General features: G+C 32.4%; 2 protein-coding genes across 3 annotated transcripts in view; one reads left to right on the top strand and one right to left on the bottom strand.

The window, feature by feature from the left end:
• Positions 1–1,577: 1,577 nt before the first annotated feature.
• Positions 1,578–6,051, bottom strand: LOC126843597 (FACT complex subunit Ssrp1). 2 transcript variants are annotated; one of them, XM_050581212.1, is made up of 13 exons: positions 5,859–6,050; positions 5,472–5,657; positions 5,185–5,400; positions 4,921–5,099; positions 4,598–4,837; positions 4,389–4,517; positions 3,130–3,421; positions 2,891–3,066; positions 2,721–2,829; positions 2,462–2,656; positions 2,126–2,386; positions 2,008–2,049; positions 1,578–1,825 (listed from the first exon to the last, which is right to left on the bottom strand). In XM_050581212.1, the coding sequence occupies exons 1-13, from the start codon at positions 5,997–5,999 to the stop codon at positions 1,709–1,711; spliced, it is 2,283 nt and encodes a 760-aa protein (XP_050437169.1). In that variant the 5' UTR covers positions 6,000–6,050; the 3' UTR covers positions 1,578–1,708. The 2 variants fall into 2 exon arrangements, with proteins under 2 accessions (XP_050437169.1, XP_050437170.1); XM_050581213.1 differs by lacking the exon at positions 2,008–2,049 and having other exon boundaries at positions 5,859–6,051.
• Positions 6,052–8,313: 2,262 nt separating this feature from the next.
• LOC126843596 (uncharacterized) overlaps positions 8,314–18,269 on the top strand; it is a 227,546-nt gene continuing 217,590 nt past the window's right edge. Inside the window, exon 1 of the mRNA XM_050581208.1 lies at positions 8,314–8,695. Within this exon, the coding sequence (XP_050437165.1) occupies positions 8,655–8,695 (41 nt within the window). The 5' untranslated portion in view covers positions 8,314–8,654. The remainder of the gene's footprint in view (positions 8,696–18,269) is intronic.

Below are 18,269 nucleotides of genomic sequence, written 5' to 3'. Positions count from 1 at the left end.
ATGTTAAATGCGGATTCATTTACAGTGCCCATTTCCATATGTATTGCACAAGGAATATGTATCTGGAACCAGAACCAGAGCTTACTACTGAACGATTCCCACCCGATGACATTTCATTCGTTAATGAACCAATCAAGATAATTAACATACTGTTCTACAAAAAAGGTATCCAACTGAATGAGCTATGGATGTTTTACATGTACGCGCAACAAATGGACAGATTTTACAAAGATGTTTGTCTTAATTGTCTTACGAAGACAATTATTATTTCGATACCAATTGTCAGTGCTGCGAGTATTACAAAAACGTCATTACCTTGCCAGATGATAATCAAACGGATAATTATTATTTATCCACACAAAATGCAATCAAGAGTAACAAAACAACGTTGAATGAATTAATCAAAGTTAATACTGAAAAGGACTACGCCTCGAAACACGGTCCTCCGTTTTATAGTGTATCACAGTTGTTTTTTAACAACATGTATAATCCACATTTGCTCTATGACTTTCTGAGAGAATATCTACAGTCTTATCTGGCTGTAGATTTTCTTTCCGAATGATGGGACGATGTGTCTTCAAAGATTGAAAAAGCCAAGTCGGTGGCGTTAAAATTCACGGATTACCCAGGACTATCAAATATAACATACACCGGAACGTATGTACAGATGGTAATTGATTTGTTGAAAATAATCATGCTGAACAAAATAGGACGTTGTCTTGTACACATTAAACGTTGTCTATTATCTAATCTTAATTACGAGTTTAGCTCGAGTATAAAACGAACCAATGCAGTTTTAACAGATTTTATGGATGCCATGGCTTTGGGCGAAGACCATTTCTTCGGGTACTTAAAAGATTCTTTAAATTTCGATTGTATAAAATATAGCCCAGATAATCAGTCCGTTATCATCAAATATATTGAACTCGAGATTGATATTATTTTAAACGCTTGGCAAAATCCTAGTGAATACTAATTGTCAAAATATGATTATAGTAAAAAACCAGACATAGAGACAATTATGGATACAGCGAACGATTTTATAAGTAAATTGAAAAAAAAATTTGGGACGTGTTGCTTTTGTTACATTCATTCCATTATCAAAATGGTTAATGACGTCACCAACAAAATAAACCCGTCAATAACGGGTCAAAGAAGAGATAACTACATTGTCGATTTGAAGTTTAAATATTTTAAATATCCTCTAATGTCAAGTGTGTACCTATTTAAAATTTTGTATTTTGTGTTACCAAAATTTCATCTAATGTTTCTTTTAATAACATATTTATAATAAATATGTTACAGATATAGATTTATTTTAACGTCACATTACCCTAGTTTATTCCATGAAATAGTTGACTAAAATTAAATAATGTAAGCTAAAAAAAATTTAATGATTTTAATAATTTGGTTTGAGACACGAAGAATTCAATAAGTAATTGTTGTGTAAATTATTCAAAGATCCGTTTAGTGTTGGTCCGCATTAGAAGAAAAGCCGTAGAAGAGCGACAAATGATTTTGGGGGTTTTTTTTTGTAAATAAGAAAAAAATCATCTATAAGAAATTTATCTAACAAATACAGCATTAAAAATTATTTATTTAACAATACACTTAAAAAAATACTTATAATAAATTATGGAACAAAAAAAAAATTCATATGATAGTTTGCATTTTTTTCCCTTCTTTTTTTTTTTTGTCAAATACATTTTTAATCTGAATCGCTCACGTCAGACGCGCTTCCACTGCTTTCGTCTTCTTCGGATTCACTTTTGTTTTTTTTCTTTGACTTGGGTTTCTCTTCTTCGCTCGATTCGTTAGATGAACTCTAGAAAAATAAATTGCAAAAATTAATATACGTGTTATATTATATTTTCGACTTCACTCGTATCAGATTGCAAGACTATTTTTAACATTATTTTTCTTATTGTTTAACATTTTTTTTAGCAGTATTTTTTTAAATTTCCTTTAACTATAATCTTTATATTCTATAAATATAATCAATCGCACCTTGTTTTTCCTCTTTTTATTGGGCGAGTCATCTGACGAAGCCTGTCAATACAAAAATATCTTAAGTATAGCTGTTGATCAATTATACTTGAGATAAATAACGGTAGAAAATGCTCACTTTTTTTGATTTGCTTTTACTTTTTTCTTTGTCACTCCCGCTTAACGATGAATCGTCACTGGATTCGATAAACTCTTTGGAAATATACAATCCACTCTTTACAGGAGTCACGACTTTTTTCATCGATGAAGACTTTTTGGACGCAGATTTCGATGGGGACGATTTCGATTTAGAAGATTCGGCTCCTCCGCCGGATTCTTTGAATTCTTTCATCGCTTTTGTGTATTCTTCCTTAGATTTAGCGGCTTTTTCTTCATATTTCTAAACGTTTCGCTTGATAAGTACAATTATATTTCCACAACGCAAATTATATTTTTACTGGAAAAGTAAATTTACCGATTTATCGCTAGAAGTCATCTTTTTCCATATTTCACCACCTTTCTTTCCGATTTCGGCGAAAGAAATTCCTGGATTACTCGATTTAATCTCGTCACGGGCTTCGTTGAACCATATCATATAAGCAGTAGCGGCGCGCTTTGGTCGACCGTCATCGGGTTTCTTTGCTTTTTTCGGTTTACGCGGCTTTTCAGACTGCAATGAAGACGGGCAAATTATTAATGAATATACCATAACTTATACAAATGTTTCATCTTACAATAGTTTTAGCGCTTTTCGGTTTCTTTTCCTTCTTCTTCTTTTTCTCTTTAGACTTTCCGCCTTCTTCGTCGTCTTCTGATTCCGTCGTCGATACGTTACTGTCAAACCTGAGAAACAAAATGATATTAAAAAAACACGTTCTGAATTTATTTTAAATATAAAATTTACTCTTCGGCCACATCGCTCTCTTGAGCGTCGGGGTTGAAATCTTCATCCGTGCTCGAGTCCGAATCGCCGTCTTCGTCTCGATCTTTTCCTTCACGTTTAACGCGTTCCAAGTAAGCGTCGGGTTCGCCTTCGTTGTCTGAATCGCCGTAGTCGTCTCCGGTGTAAGCTGGTTTATCCTAAAATTTGGACGTTTGCAATTTTAGACTCGAACAAGCAAATAAAATTGATTTTTCATTTACTGATTTTCCGGTGTTTTTCACTCTCAATTTCTTAGCGTTTATGAAATCGTACAGACTACCGTATTCTTCTTTCTCTATGCTACTAAACGTATGGATAACGCCGTTTTTCAGTTCGATTTCAAAATCAAATGAACGTGTACTACCTCCGCCTCTGGCGAAATTCACACTTGAAATTTCTTCGAACCTAATGTGTATCGGTGGCTTGTGTATGTATATAAATCCTCGTTCGAGAGGATAAATATAACCGGCAGCCGCTTTGTACGAACAGCCGATAGCTGAAGTGCCCGAATGTCTAGAAAACAAAACCAAAATATGTCAATTTTCATTCACTATCGTAATGTAGGTTTATAAGAGAGCATTTGATTTAAAAATATTTTGGTAGTGGTTTTTTTAAAATGTTTGATGAATTTAATGTGTAAGTTTTTGCAGAAATGAAAAAAGAAAATTAGTTTGAACTTAAAATCGCCATAAATTTTTAATTCCAGAAATTGTGTTAACTATTTAGTTAAATTAAAAATATTACAACTGTCGAAGTACAATTAAAACCATATAACGAATAACAATTAAAATAGACTCAAAAAACTATACCCTGTTCGCTGAGAGAGCATGTAGACTGAAGATTAAGCAGCAAGACTAAGGCTGGCAGACAGGGCGGACTCCGGGGAGAATGCTAGTCACACGTGGGTGCCGCACGGGGATGCGCAGAACGGCTAATTTTTGTCGGGTCGCGGCATGCTCTCTCGGCGAACAGGGTATAGATGTTTAATTTATGTATTTAAATCAATATTTCTAAAATTAGTGTTGTAGTTAAAATGTTATTTCTAGAAAAAATTACCTTCAGTAGGTATATAGCAATGTTAATGTGTCATTTAATTTTAACTTGAATGGTTTTCATTAAAAAGTTGAATGCAGGTGAGTTTTAGAGGTGAAAAATTATTAAAATTTAAAGATGTGACAATCCATACAGCTTTTTATTCATTATTACGTATTTTAATAAATAGCAAAATCAAATCAAGAAAAATAATATTCAAAAATAAATTGTTAAAATATTGGTGTTCTTAATTTTGTACTTATTATATTACTAAGTGTGTTAATAATTTAAACTCACGTTTTGGCCGGAGATTAAGTGTTTCAAAAATATAATTTATAAAATTCCAAATAATTTTAGTAACACTATAAATTAAATATATCTAATGTACAAAGATTAGTGTATTTTTGGTTTCAATCGGTGTAGCTATGACGCTGTTTCTAACGCTTACCCTTTAAAACTGGCCGGAGTAGTAATTTTCCTGTTAACGATAGCTTTCATGACCTGTGCTAGAACTTCGTATGTCGGACCGTTAATTTCTTTGGATAATTTTCCAGCGTATTTAGTCTCGATTTCTTCACTGATTTAAAAAACAAAAATATTAGAAACAGATTTTCCTCATGGTCGTTATTTTCTGTTGTCGATCACCTAAGTACTCACTCAGTGAATGGAAGTTCAATAGAAGTCTCGTCTTCCATGTTAAACAGCAACACTAAATAATGGTACCGCGTTTGACCTTGTTTTATGGGCGGATCCAAACTGACGACAAAGAATATTTGACGGCCGTCCTTATGCGGCAAAATAAACAGCCTGAGCACGGTAGTCATCGGAATTTTGTAGTCAAACGTCTTGCCGTGAAGTTGAAAGAACGTTTGGAACACTTTAATGTCGTATCGACCGCTGGAATATGCCAACTTGTGAATCATTTACAACTCTAAATGTAAAACTTATTAAAAATAAACAAACACGAGTTTGATAATTACCGAGGAGTGAGACATTGCATTTCACGGAATATAGCGATCGCATCGCCGGACACTGATATAACGCTGGCTTGTTTCATTACTTGATCGTGGAAAGCGTCTACAGGATCTTGATCGCCTGCCAGCTCGGCCGTTGGAATGTGGAATCTCATTTCGCAAAGACTGACTGGCGCTTCGTCGTTCTAATGGAGAAACGGCGACAATAAAAATACGTCGGCGTTAAAACTAAGAACAACCTTAGTAGAAAGTATGTTTATTAATGTTTACCTGATGGAACTCCAACGTGACTTCGTTTTTTCCGGTCGTACACTGCGATACATTGTTCAATGGTATTTCGAATGCGGTTAAATTACCGATATCAAAACTCAAAATCGCGCCGTTAAATTTAGAGCTACCCCAATTCCATCCTTTAATAGACAGTTCTTTTTCCAACATGTCTAGCTTGTACGTATTTTTGAAATATTTTGCAATTTTTTCTTGATCCTAATAAATAAAACAATTTTACTATTACATAATATACATCATAACAGTGTAAATTTTTTTGTCTTGCTTACGGATTCGTTGAATCCACTGTATCTGTGTAAATTGCCATTTTTCAGGAAAATCCTTATGCCGCACGTGCCGACTAGTTTTTGCCAGTTGACGAATTCAATGTCCGAAGACGTCAATTGTTCTACTTTGCCGGTCTTGACATTCTTAAAAGCGATATTCTGGTCGGTGAACTTGAGACGTCCGGAACACTGAAATCGTTCAAACGAAACAATCAATTTACCGACTGTTCTACTTTTGTAATGTTAAAATAAAACACTGTTTTATTATCGACAACTAAAGTGAAGTATTTTTTGTTGTTGAACACATTAGGAACCATTTTTGTCGATTTAACTTGAATTAAACCAAGATATGATTAATGAAATGTCACGCGGGTTGACTATTGGACTTACCATGATCCCTTTGACTTCTGCGCGGACATCTTGGAATTCTAAATCCATTTTTGCAATATTCAAAACATAAACTACAAGTATTCGGTTGTGGACGTTTGAAAAACTGTCGACATAAGTGTGCGTTCCGAACACTTGTGACATGCAACAACTATAGTAAACACTAAACGGCTACAGCAAGCGTGATAAAAATCAGTACAATGACGATTATCATACTATACACAATACGGAATGCCGCCGTGCTACGCGGGAAAATGATAACACAACATGATAACGCGGGTAAACAAGGACGTTATAAGTAAGGCAACGCTTACAACGTCTTTGTCATCTAACAAAACCGGTAAATTTGCCGGCATATTTTTCTTTACTTCTGTTTTTTAGTTGTAGGACTTGAAAATTAGTAATTACACAAATGGTAGACTCTTGTGTGACACTTCAGTATAATACTTTATAACTTCATATTTTAACTTGGTAATTACGGTCGTTTTTCGTAACATCAATAACTGACTTACGGTAATTAATGCAATTTTTTTATGTTTTGTTAAAAGGACTTAAGGTATATTATGGTGGTGGTGTATAACGTTAAAAACTATAGAAAAATGTTAACCGACGTGTACAATAAAGCCAATGTAAAGAGAATTTATTGCATTTGGTTCTCTAGAAATTTCTGCAAAAAATGATAAACCCTGCGCGAGGTGTCACACCTAATACTCGATATATTTACTCATTTACTCGACTTATTGACTAGATTTTTTTACTCGTATAATCGGTTTATTTACTCATCTACTAGATTTATTTACTCATTTGCTCGAATTATTTATACGTTTACTTCGTTTATTTACTCGTTTAATAGTTTTGAGCGACGTGTCACGCTGTATGTTCGTTTTACTTGACTTAGAGTTTTATCTCACGAGTATATTTTTAATTATAACAGCTGTTACTCATAAAATATAAAACATTCATCTAGTAAGTATCTTATCCGTCTACGAATATTAAGTATTTCCAGTTATCTTTTGATTACATTATTAATATTTATAGCTAATATTAACTAACTTTGTCAAAAAATATCACCCATACACTATCGCGTTTGAACCTCCCCGTTTAAATAGTATCAACACAACAAACGAATTAGTGATGAGAACCATAAAAAGGCGCAATTGACATTTTTTTCATAAACAAATTTTTAATTTACTGTCATACAGTGTTTCCCAAATCCTTATTTTGTTGATGAGAACTATAGTTAACATCACTAGACATATTTACTAGACTGTTTACACTTTACTTAATTTATTTCTTTGTTTACTTGGTTTATTACCTCGATTTCTTTACTTTTCCCAATTTGTTTCACTCGTTTTATCATTTACTAGATTTGCTTACTCGATTGGTTTATTAGGTTAATTAATTTACTTATTTACTCATTTGTTACTTTTATTTTTCGTTTACACGATTTACTTTTTCGTGTGCGTCACAGTAAATGCTCACTTTGTTTTTTGTTTACTCATTAACTCACCTTCTTAATTTATTTACTCATAATACCAATAACTACTAGAATTATTTCCCCGTTTACTTGATTTATTTACTTTTTTTGTTTACTCGATTTCTTTGCTCATTTACTAGTTTTACGGGACGCGTCACGCTAAATGCTCAATTTGTATATTGTTTACTCGTTATTCGAATTATTTACTCATTTACACTATTAATTTATTATAATATTTGCTTACTCGATAGGTAAGTTTACTCGTTAGATCTTTTTTTTTTTTACTCGTTTATTCAATGTACTTATTTACTCGATTTACTTACACTATTACTAGATTTATTTACTCGTTTACCACTTTTGCATTTGTTCGTTTACTTAATTTCTAATCCGTTCATTTACTTAATATGTTTTCTCGTTTACTCAATTTATTTAATCGATTTTTTACCCATGCTAATTCGTCGTTTACTCGACTTAATTCAGCAGTGTGTTGTAACACTGCTGTTTTTCGCAACGAAAATCAATGTTAACCTGTTTTATTTGGCAAGGGCTAATTTATTATTAAATATCAAATGTATTTAAAATAATAGTAGATATTTTTTAGGTTGGCTAGACAGACAGAGACAGGCGTACATTCATTTTTATATATATATATATCTTAATGTTAATAATATCATAATGGTCAATGGATGTATTTTATTATAAAGTGTCGATTTGCGTCGACAGTATGGGCGGTCTAATGTTTTTTGCACTTGGAGCCGAGAAAATTTGAGGCGGGACTTCCCTCGGCCAATTTTGCCCCTTCGAGTGTCCCAATGGGAATGAAATATATTAAAAAGTGCCTACACACACAACTGCAGACCCGGACGGGCATTACAATGCACTTCTCGTCTGGGTCAGTCGCCGGCGAGTGTGTCAGTGTGATAATATCATAGCTAATGGCGGCGGCAGCGGGCCGGTCGATGGAACAGCTGTTACCACTAGTATACCGCACTCGGTAGACCGGCAACCGGCGTCACGCGTTCCCGTCAGTCAATCGCTGGTCGTCGGTGGTCGATGTCGTCTGTTGATCGTCTTGTTCTTGTAATTATTGCACAACACGCGTCGTGTGTGCGGGATTACGGGTTTTCTTCCCTAGTTATATTTTGATTTCGTTTTGTTTGGACCGTTTGATTTTGCGTTTTTATTCCGTGTGTCGAGTGTGTGCGTTTTTTTTTTTGGTCATGTGATTCGCGAGTTTGCGACGGTCGATCGAGGATAATCCATAGTTTTTTCTTCTGTACTTGGTCGTCTCGTATAAGTCGCCAAAAACCGTTTAGGACAATATGCTGGGAGTTTTCAAAAAAAGGTGGAAGCCCAAAAACAGGTACGCCCGGTTCAAAAAAAACGTGGCCCGGCCAATATTCATTTCACCCCTGTGCGCAACTTTTGGCAAATGAGTTACCCGATACACAGAACTTGTCCAAGTTTAAATAATAACTATCGTTGAGGTCTGAAAATTTAGTGAAATTAATTATTGCGAAATATTGTATAAAAGATTTCAAAAAGATGAAAAAAAAAATATTAAAACCAGTTTTCATATACCACTGTCTGTGTTGATTTTTAACTAACTTACAAAAAAAGAAGAAGCACTTCTTCTTATGAGTTTCAGAATTTAAAACGTTAAATGCTATAGAAAGACAAATATTTTTAATTTATCTTTAAAAAACTCGCATTGTATACCTAACTCGTTTTTTTAATCTATTTTATTAAAAATTCAAAACCCGAAATCGAATAACAACATTTAATCGCATGAATAAGTTTAGTGATAAATTAATAAAATATATTATAATTTATACAGTTTACAATATACATTTTAATACTCTTATTTAGCAGAATATTCAAGCTATTTAAATATTATTGTTTATTTATAACTTGTTTTTTTTATTACCTAATACATTTTATATTATGAAATTATGAACCTATAAAACACAACTAATAATAATATGCGGTTAAGTTCAGTTACAATGTTGTTTTTTGTTGCTGACTATACGATTTTTTCAATATCTCCTCCGAAATTTAAGAAATTTAAATCATAAGTAAATGTAGAAAAAGACATCACTTGTGATAAAAAGCTCGACTTTGAAATAATAGTCACTTTCTTCTTTTTTGGTTCACATGATAATATTCCTTGGCAATGTAATAAGATTGTCGTAGTCGGTCCGGTTACAAAGGGTTTTAAAATAATAAAAAGGTTTTTTAAAATTTTATTTGAAGAACATACTCAAAATGTGCAAATATAAAACAAATTGCTAATCGATAAACGGATTTAAATGTGAAAAACGTTTTTACAAGAAAATATCTGCTGTTACAATCGAGTAAAAAAAAAAAAATTAATATATATTTACATATAAAGAATAATAATAATTCATTGGCGTTTTAAAAAATAACTGTTATTTGGTTTAATGTAAAGCGGTAAGATATGATCTAAAATTATTTTATTATACTTTCATATACGTTTTCTAAATTAGATTAAGTTAAAAAAAATGGTATCTTCTTAACGTTACGCTCTCTCGAGTATAAAGTCTGTGCTAATGAAACGTACCCGAATAGTTAAAAAATTAATCTATTTTCTTTTTTCTAAAAACAATTTATGTCTTCCGTTTGAGAAAAGCAATGTATACATATTCAACTTTTGTTAAATTGTGTTACTTAAGTAAAAAAAAAAATCAGCAAGAGTGCAGTAGAAATATTACGAGTATTATAAGTGTTTTTGTAAATTGATTTAGTTTTTTTTTTTTTTTTTAAATTGTTTTGATCGTCGATACCAAGCCGAGAAGGTATTGTTTTTCCAATGATGTGTTTTTACTTTTTATGTTTATGCGTTTATTAAAAAGTGATTTCATAACTTTCAGTTGTAATAATTCCTGTAGGCCTACGACCTCCCCGTCCCCACTGTACTAAAATTCTTGTCTTCTAAAATCTTGAATAAATATTATTTTTTATTTGATTATAATTATATTTAATTTTACATGCACTTGTTAGTCTTGAAAAAAATACTGTATTGTCAATTGTGACGTGCGTCGTTTTTCTTATATTAATTTAATGTTGATGATTTTGTTTTCCAATGTTTATATCGAGTCATTGTGTATATATTATTATAAATTAGTTATTAAATCTACCTGTCTTACTCGTTTTATCAACGTCATTACCTTCGATAGTGGTATTACTTATTTATACAGAGTGCAATTAAAAATTAAAAATGTTTATCCAGCTATTACGTTATGCCGTGAAATGTTTATGTAATTGCCGCAAATATAAATGCGTTATACGAGACAGGTGTAATTCTAACAAACCTACCTAGAAACTATGAAAACAATGTCTAGTTTCATTATTATCAGTAATTTTTCAGGTATGCACAAACCCCTATAAAACAAGGGTGGGTTGGTGGGTTAAAACAATATACACTTACTTTTTATTTTGCCAAATCTCACTTTTTAGCCTTTATGAAAATGTTATTTAAAATAACGCCATACTGTCTTACGACGTGTAAACCACTGAAGTGTAGGTACACTGATAAATTCTTAAGCCGATTTCAAGTTTATTTTTATAAAGGATAACACATCTGCCTATAATACATTATGATTAATACACCCGAGTATTGCCATATTATATCATACACTAATACCTGCATAGGTGTTACCTAATTGCTCTATACTATTTTTGATCTGTACCTAATGCCCACGGCCATGTAAAACGCATAATCAGCATGGTATAATGTGTTTTTTTTTTTTAATATTAAATCTGAGAGTGAAATATTCATGTTGTAGTAAATAATGTTGACAAAGTAACCGCTCGGTAAACAGCTCTGAGTTAGCCTAAGGGCGTGGGTGACTTTTTAGTTGTACATAATTGTACAATTTTTCACTGTTTTCAAATTTCTTTCTGAGTACTCACTGCTAACAAATCACCGACGTCGCTGGACTCTAAGAAATCACGTGTAGTTAAAGTTCATTTTGATTTGATAAAGGTCTTAAATATCTTGACACATAAATATGGTATCATACGGTTATTTAATCTTGAAAACAGTTTTAATACCTTAATTAGCAAGTGGTGTAAACATAATGTAGGTAGTACATTAATTAATTTACTTAATGTAATTTCTTTTACTCATATAAGTTAACCTTGTTGTATTTATTATTAAGTTGATTTGGTAAGATACTATTGCGTTAAAATCTGTTGTTTTTTTTTTGGAATTTTCAATTTTTCCTTTACAAACAAATATTAATTTGGTTATCGAAAAAAGATATTCCCATTTTAAGAGCCTCTTTTTTTTTTTTTTGTGTCTTACACAAATGATGTGAATTTTTTTTCTCCACTCAGACTGTCTTAATAGTTTTCGGATAAAATGTTTTTCAGAACTGTTAAAAAACCCAATCTATATAAGTAAATAGCAACTTGGGTATTACTGAAAAAGTCATATTCCTGGGTTTTGCTTCATCGCAGAGCAACTGTTTCTGTGTGGTTTTTTGTTTTGGATGTTTATTTTGGCGATTTGTTAGGTCGAAACTCTTAAAAACAACGTCGGCGAGCCTTTAGGGGTTTTAAGAAAAACACTGTAGATGTATACATGTATATATGAAATAACATTAAAATAAAATGTCGCATGGTGGCCTATGCGAATTTATTGATCATCCGGCGACCTTCAAAACTTAACGGCAACTGGGTCAGCCGACCGGCGGCTTGTTGGAAACTTTTAGCCTGAAATGTATACACACACACATTAGGAAGTAATTGCGTTTTGGACTTTACTATTGCACACTCACGGCGAGGCGACCGCATGACTCCACGAGAGATAGGTTGTTGTTGTTTTTATTTTTTCGGTGTTTATCGCAAATGCTTTTAGAGCACAACGTCCCACACGGGGCCGTCTTATCTATCCGGTTGATGTATGACGACTGCCCGAGGTGGCCTAAGGCGCCCACGCAAATTCAAATGGAACGGAGGGGAAAAACCAAAAAAAAAACCCAAATAAAAAACCATCTCGGACAGATTTAAATATCGATAACGGGTAAAAACGAGCCGCTCGTAAGTGCAGTAATGGCGAGCCTGTATTATAATATCTATCTAAGCTGTTATGATTTACAAGTTTGACTTTTTTGTGTGCAAGACACGTTGTGGTTTTCCAACGCGTCCTTGAATTTTCCACCAACTGGCTATCTCATGTTTTGTTCACGGCGAAAGCAACGTCTAAAAAATAAATTTGAAAAAAAAACTGTCACTATTATTCTGCAAAAATCAAATCGTTCCGTTGAGATAAGCTAAAATATATAACTAGCATAATCATATTATATATATTGTATCACGGTTGCATAACGCAACGCTTAACGGCAATGAAGGTGGTGACATGACGTGTAGCCAACGGGCATAGGTAAGGTTGCAATATTGTTATGAGTTACTGCTTACATGTATGTGTGTTTTCTTTAAAAAAATGTAAAAAATTATCATAATTACATCTTGTGAGGAGGCGTACGCGAAACAATCGTCGAATATTAATTCTTGTACTGACAAACGTCTCACATTTTACTGTATATTTACTACTCGTTTACTACTACTACTATAATATGTACTAACTGCAAAATGGTCATGAACGAAAACGTTCAAAGCTAACGCGAAAAATACGATTTAAGTCATTTTTTATTGTTGTTGTTTCGACCAGCGTTCAAAGGTCAGTATAAAAGCACACGCGTACCTATTGAAGTGGCACTTGTCCTTAACCTTCAATGCTCGAGCTTTGGATTTTTTAAAATTTGTTGTTTTAAATTATGAAATAGTTAGGTTATAACAGAATATTCTAGAGCAGTGACTGGTAATATTCGTCGAATATTGTTTTTGATGACTAACAAACATGAATAATATGTAAATTTTAGATATTAAACGAGAAGTGAACATCAGTAATTAGTACTACACATTTACTAATGGAGAATTCAGAGTAGACATTAGTCATTGCTCATTACTAAGCTAGGACCGATACAATAGTTTTAGAAGTTCAGTTAAAAAAGTTATGAAAAAAAAGTTTGAATAGAAGACTATGAATGAATAACAGTTTTAATGTACATTTGTATTGTGTATAAATTAGCTCTTAAATTTAATCCTTGGTTTCTCATAGTTAAATAAAAATTAACATATTTAAGTATCGTATTCAAAAACCGATTTGGAAATATTTTGTTAGTAAGTATTTGAATAAATAGAAACACATTGGAAAATCGGATTTTCTAGCCGTTTTTTACCGCTTCCATTAGAATCTCTTGGAAATTAAACACTTGGGATACAAAAATTTCACTATTGTTTTCTGGCCGACAACACTGACCTGCACCAACAATGAGCGCAGGGACGACTGAAACTATTGTATTATTATTATTGTTACAATAGATAGGGCGAAGAAAAATCACTATTAATATACCTACATAGTATACTCATGTGATTAATATAGTATCGCGTTATGTTACGGACACTTGTATTACAATATATGGGAATATTCCTGGGAAACCGAACACAATATAATATGTACCTACAATTATAATAATGCCACTTGTATCGTTTACATGATATAATACTATTATTATTATTGTTGTTATGCCTACCGTTGGCTTTATATAGTGCATCTATACAAAAATCTGATATATTATTATCGTGATACACTAGAAAAATCGCAGAAACCCTAACAATGTGCCGATGTGGATTATATCACAATTGTCTGGGGAGGGGGAAGGGAATGCACTACTATTTAAGAGTGTATTCTTAAACACGGGGAACGACCCTTTCTCTTGTTGTGCGTGAACTACGCACGAGCTATGCAAATTATTCACCTTGTCCTCTAAGAATAATAATTTGTACATATATATATATATTTATTAGTATGAATATATTTGCAATACAAAATTGAATCGGTAATGACTGCCGCGTGGGTGCGAAAATCTCGACATTCTTATCGGGGCCAACACACTCCGTACGGTTTGTATATTTATATATTATAATAAGATATACAGTCACGAGTTGTGCATTATGTATATTATTATCTCATTATATTATATTGTTGCAAAGCTGAGCTTATAGCTTGACTAGGTAGTTTCCACACCAAATGCCACATAAAGTTGCCAATAGTCGGTAACTTTTATCTTATTCATTTTTAAAATTAAAAAATCAGTTAAAACTATGTAAACGCGATAAAGTTTTTAAGTATATTAACAGTGTTTGTAATCTTATTTTATTTTTCTGAGGAAAACAAAAAAAAAACAATACACTACATCTATATTTTGTTCAACTTTCGAGGGATGGTAATTGTTAAAATTCTACAAAAATAACTTTTTTTTAAAATATTTGACATGTAAACTGACACAAACAACACTACACGTCTTATTTCCAGAGTTTCAGTCTAAAAACTACTTGTAAAAAAAAATATTCCATTCCATCTGGGGTGAGGATTAATGATCTATGAATATATAAGGTCATATGTATATATATATATATAATAATTTATCATTTTTCAATTGCGAAAAAAAGTAAAAGTATTAAAATTTAATGATAGGCCGAATAGTCACGCGCGGTTACTTCATGAATTTATTATGAAAAAAAAAAATCATAATTTTGTTAATCACGTTATAAACGGGTACTTTAAACGTGCAGTTAAAAATGAATGTATACATTTTTTAGGTCATTAAAAAAAATGTATTTATTCGGAAAAAATATATTTAAAACGTTTTACAAATTATACACGCAGACATAGTATGTGTTCTTATACTTGCAAAGTAATCAAACTACCAAAGCGCGTTTTCTTGTAATTTCTATGAAATCATCATTATTGTGGTTCCAAATATCATATTATGGTGTCGGTGTATTCAAGGCTTGTCTTCGGGGCGCTAAACTTTGTGATAATATTGAAATACAATATAATTGCTTCACCGCAAAAACAAACACCAACTGAAAGTTTCTAATCCCTCGACGGTCTTCGTGATATTAATATTGTAAATACCACAAAAAGGTTGACGTCGAACGACATTAACTTTAATAGATAGGCGCGTTACGGGCTGTGTTGTAAGAATTATCGAGGAAGTCTCGAGGAATATCGCATAAAAATCGTATAGCCAATTAACATTTCATTGCTGTGCACAAATTTAGTGTTTATTATTTTTAAGAACTCTTCGCCGAGCCCCTACTCACGTGCCAAACGATGCACACGTTATTAATAACCCGGTTGGCACAAATCCAATTGGTGGCAGCAAAAAAAAAAAACACACACACTTGTGATTTTTGTCTATATGTCTTACTCAGAGGTGCATAATATTATCTTGTACCGTTAACCATGTGTAAAAGGTAATTATTTCTGTTGTCTATCTCGACTAAATATTTTTATTTTTATCATTACAGCGATTACTAAAAATGTACCAAAGTATTTATTTACTTGCAACTATATAAAAAAATGAATTCTAGATAGTCTAGTTTTAAACTAATAATGATCAAATTTAAAAAAAGGTGTTCTTTTAAGAGGACACATTTGATAGGATTTGGTCGTGTCTAGTGATAATCAGCTAATTAACTAAAACATCTCTGTTGGGGAAACAGGTGAGTTTTAATTAAACGCGCAACTGTCGGTATTTAAAAATACTTATAAACAGCTAACAGTGCCAATTAAAAAATATTTTTTAATTCTCTCAACCCAAGAGCCCAGTGTTAAAATGTATTAAAAATCACACGTACGAGTTGATATTGAATATATTTTTTTGCAATACTATAAAGCACCTAATCGACCACTGGCAACATTTTTTAGTAGATTTATAACTTGTGAACTTTTCGACCCCAATGTGTTCCGTCCCTGCTGTGTTGGTTTTTTTTCTTCAAATCTGTATTCAAAGCTTGTATTTGATATAAAATAATAATATGTGCTTTGATTTGTTTGGCATGTGTCAAAAGTCTTAACGATTTAAAACAAGCGGGGGGATACTGGTCTCATAGTATTTATATTTTATTACACTAACGGCGGTTATAAATCTCTGGCATTCACAGTGTTACTTTTTTTCTTTTAAATATACATACCTACTTTGTTTGTACTCGGTTGTGTTTGTGCATGTGTCCACGGTCGGTGCCAATATTGCTGTGGGTCACCTCTTGCAAAGTCGTGCAATTTTATTTATCACACGAGTTGCTCGTGACAAGTATAAGGTATTGCCAAGGACGTTTGGCGAATTCCTGGCGATTACAGAGCGACAGAAAAATACATTGGCTCCCGTCGCGGATATCCGTACAACATGATTGTCCAGTTCAAAGTTAAAAATAGTATAAGCACTTCGAAAAAAGGCAAACGGGTTTAATGTCTTGTTAAGTACTGCGACTTGGTAAGAGAATTCGGCTGAAACCGAGACTAAATTGCCTATTTAATTACAACCAAAAAAAAAAAACTCACCTTTACGGTGTACTTACATAATAATAATTATTATTCTATAAACCGGTCGGTTCACGAATCAAGAGGGTGGTATATTAATACACCCGGCTTCGGTGTAAACGCCAGATTAGTTTCAAATTATACAATAATATAATTTGTGTATGGGCCTATACATATAAGTTGGACCGCTACAATGGTTTAAATATGATAATGAAACGTAACCAGTTCCACGCAATGGCGTTTCAATCTGTAATGCGTTATTAACAGTAATAATATATTATAATGTATGTGTTATTATGGTGGTTTGTACGTCAATGAGATTATTATATTAGGTACCTCCACTCTTCGGTTAATGAGGAAAATCCTATTTGTTTTTTCCCTACCCATTAACGATCATCGTATGCAAATCTGTAGGTACTTAAAAAAAACCCTTTTATAAATTATGTCCAAAAAAATACACGGGGGGCGTATTAGTAATGGCTTTCATACAACAACTCATTTATGTTGGAAACTACTGCCAGTTTGTGTGCGTGGAATGGGTTAACACGTATAAAATAAAAAACTCCCATGTTTGAAAAAAAAAAATTAAGACCATAAACTTATTCTTGGTTGTATTTTTAGGACTTTTAGTCTGAGAAGTAGACAGAAATTACACCTATAACGCGTACAACTTTGTAGACAAACTTTAATTTAATTTAATTTTTAAATCTTGATTTAAATAAATTACAATATAATTATTATGCAATAGACATGTATGATCCATTTAACGTGAAGCATTTATTTTCTCAGACTCTAAATTACAATTTTTTCTAGTATTTTCCAATGCGTTATCGACTTTTGAAATTCAAACGATAACGTAGGTATACATTGCATATTAATTTTTAAACATTATTTTATTAACGTTTTTTAATACAAGAATAATTTATTGAACATTTTGACTGGTCGATAATCAGTTTTAACTTTTGAATAGTATTTTTTTTTAAATTATTAACTCGTACAGCAGTCAGCTCGTTAGTTTTTTAATCCTCTTCTGGAACATTCCAAAAATGATTTAGAAATAATTGTGGGCTTTGGGCAAAGTGCGCAGAGTCTTTCGACGTGCGTCTCCGCGGGGTTCCTTTATAGTAGTATAATATTCAGAATTATCATATGTTTTCCGCCGTGTACGTTTCCTTTAAAATATGTTTAGTATTTCAAGCAAGAACAAACAAAAGCTAATTAGTCTTCTTTCACAGAACAATTATTTTGAATTTCTGCCTACACATACGGTAGTTATACTGGTGTAGAGGTTGAGGACCTTGTATGTTAATTTCTGGTAAACACGACCGTGACACTACCGTGGTTCGTATTCTTTGTAAAAAAGTACAACGTAGAAGAAAACAAACGTCTCCATCGTGTGTCTTACCGGCATTTTCACATTACTCTTTCGTTTTCAGTTAGAGATGGGAGATGATGCACACAACTAGGTTGATGTTCTTTTTAAATTGAATTTTTCGCAAAAGATAACGTTTTAAAATTCCTA

The sequence above is a fragment of the Adelges cooleyi genome, unplaced genomic scaffold, assembly GCF_023614345.1.
Source record: "Adelges cooleyi isolate 19-005CV unplaced genomic scaffold, UGA_ACOO_1.1 ACOO_flye_CR_arks_rails_tigmint_CR_PRNA_574, whole genome shotgun sequence".
Classification (NCBI taxonomy): Eukaryota; Metazoa; Arthropoda; class Insecta; order Hemiptera; family Adelgidae; genus Adelges; species Adelges cooleyi.
Note: the sequence above shows the minus strand (reverse complement) of the source record. Positions and strands in the feature narration are given on the sequence as shown.

Bases quoted from the DNA above. Each gene is read 5' to 3' on its own strand.
- LOC126843597 (XM_050581212.1), bottom strand. From the start codon at position 5,999: ATGTCACAAGTGTTCGGAACGCACACTTATGTCGACAGTTTTTCAAAC. The intron at 2,387-2,461 runs GTAAATTTACTT...CGAAACGTTTAG, and splicing joins TGACTTCTAGCGATAAATCG to AAATATGAAGAAAAAGCCGC. The intron at 2,050-2,125 runs GTGAGCATTTTC...TTGTATTGACAG, and splicing joins GTAAAAGCAAATCAAAAAAA to GCTTCGTCAGATGACTCGCC.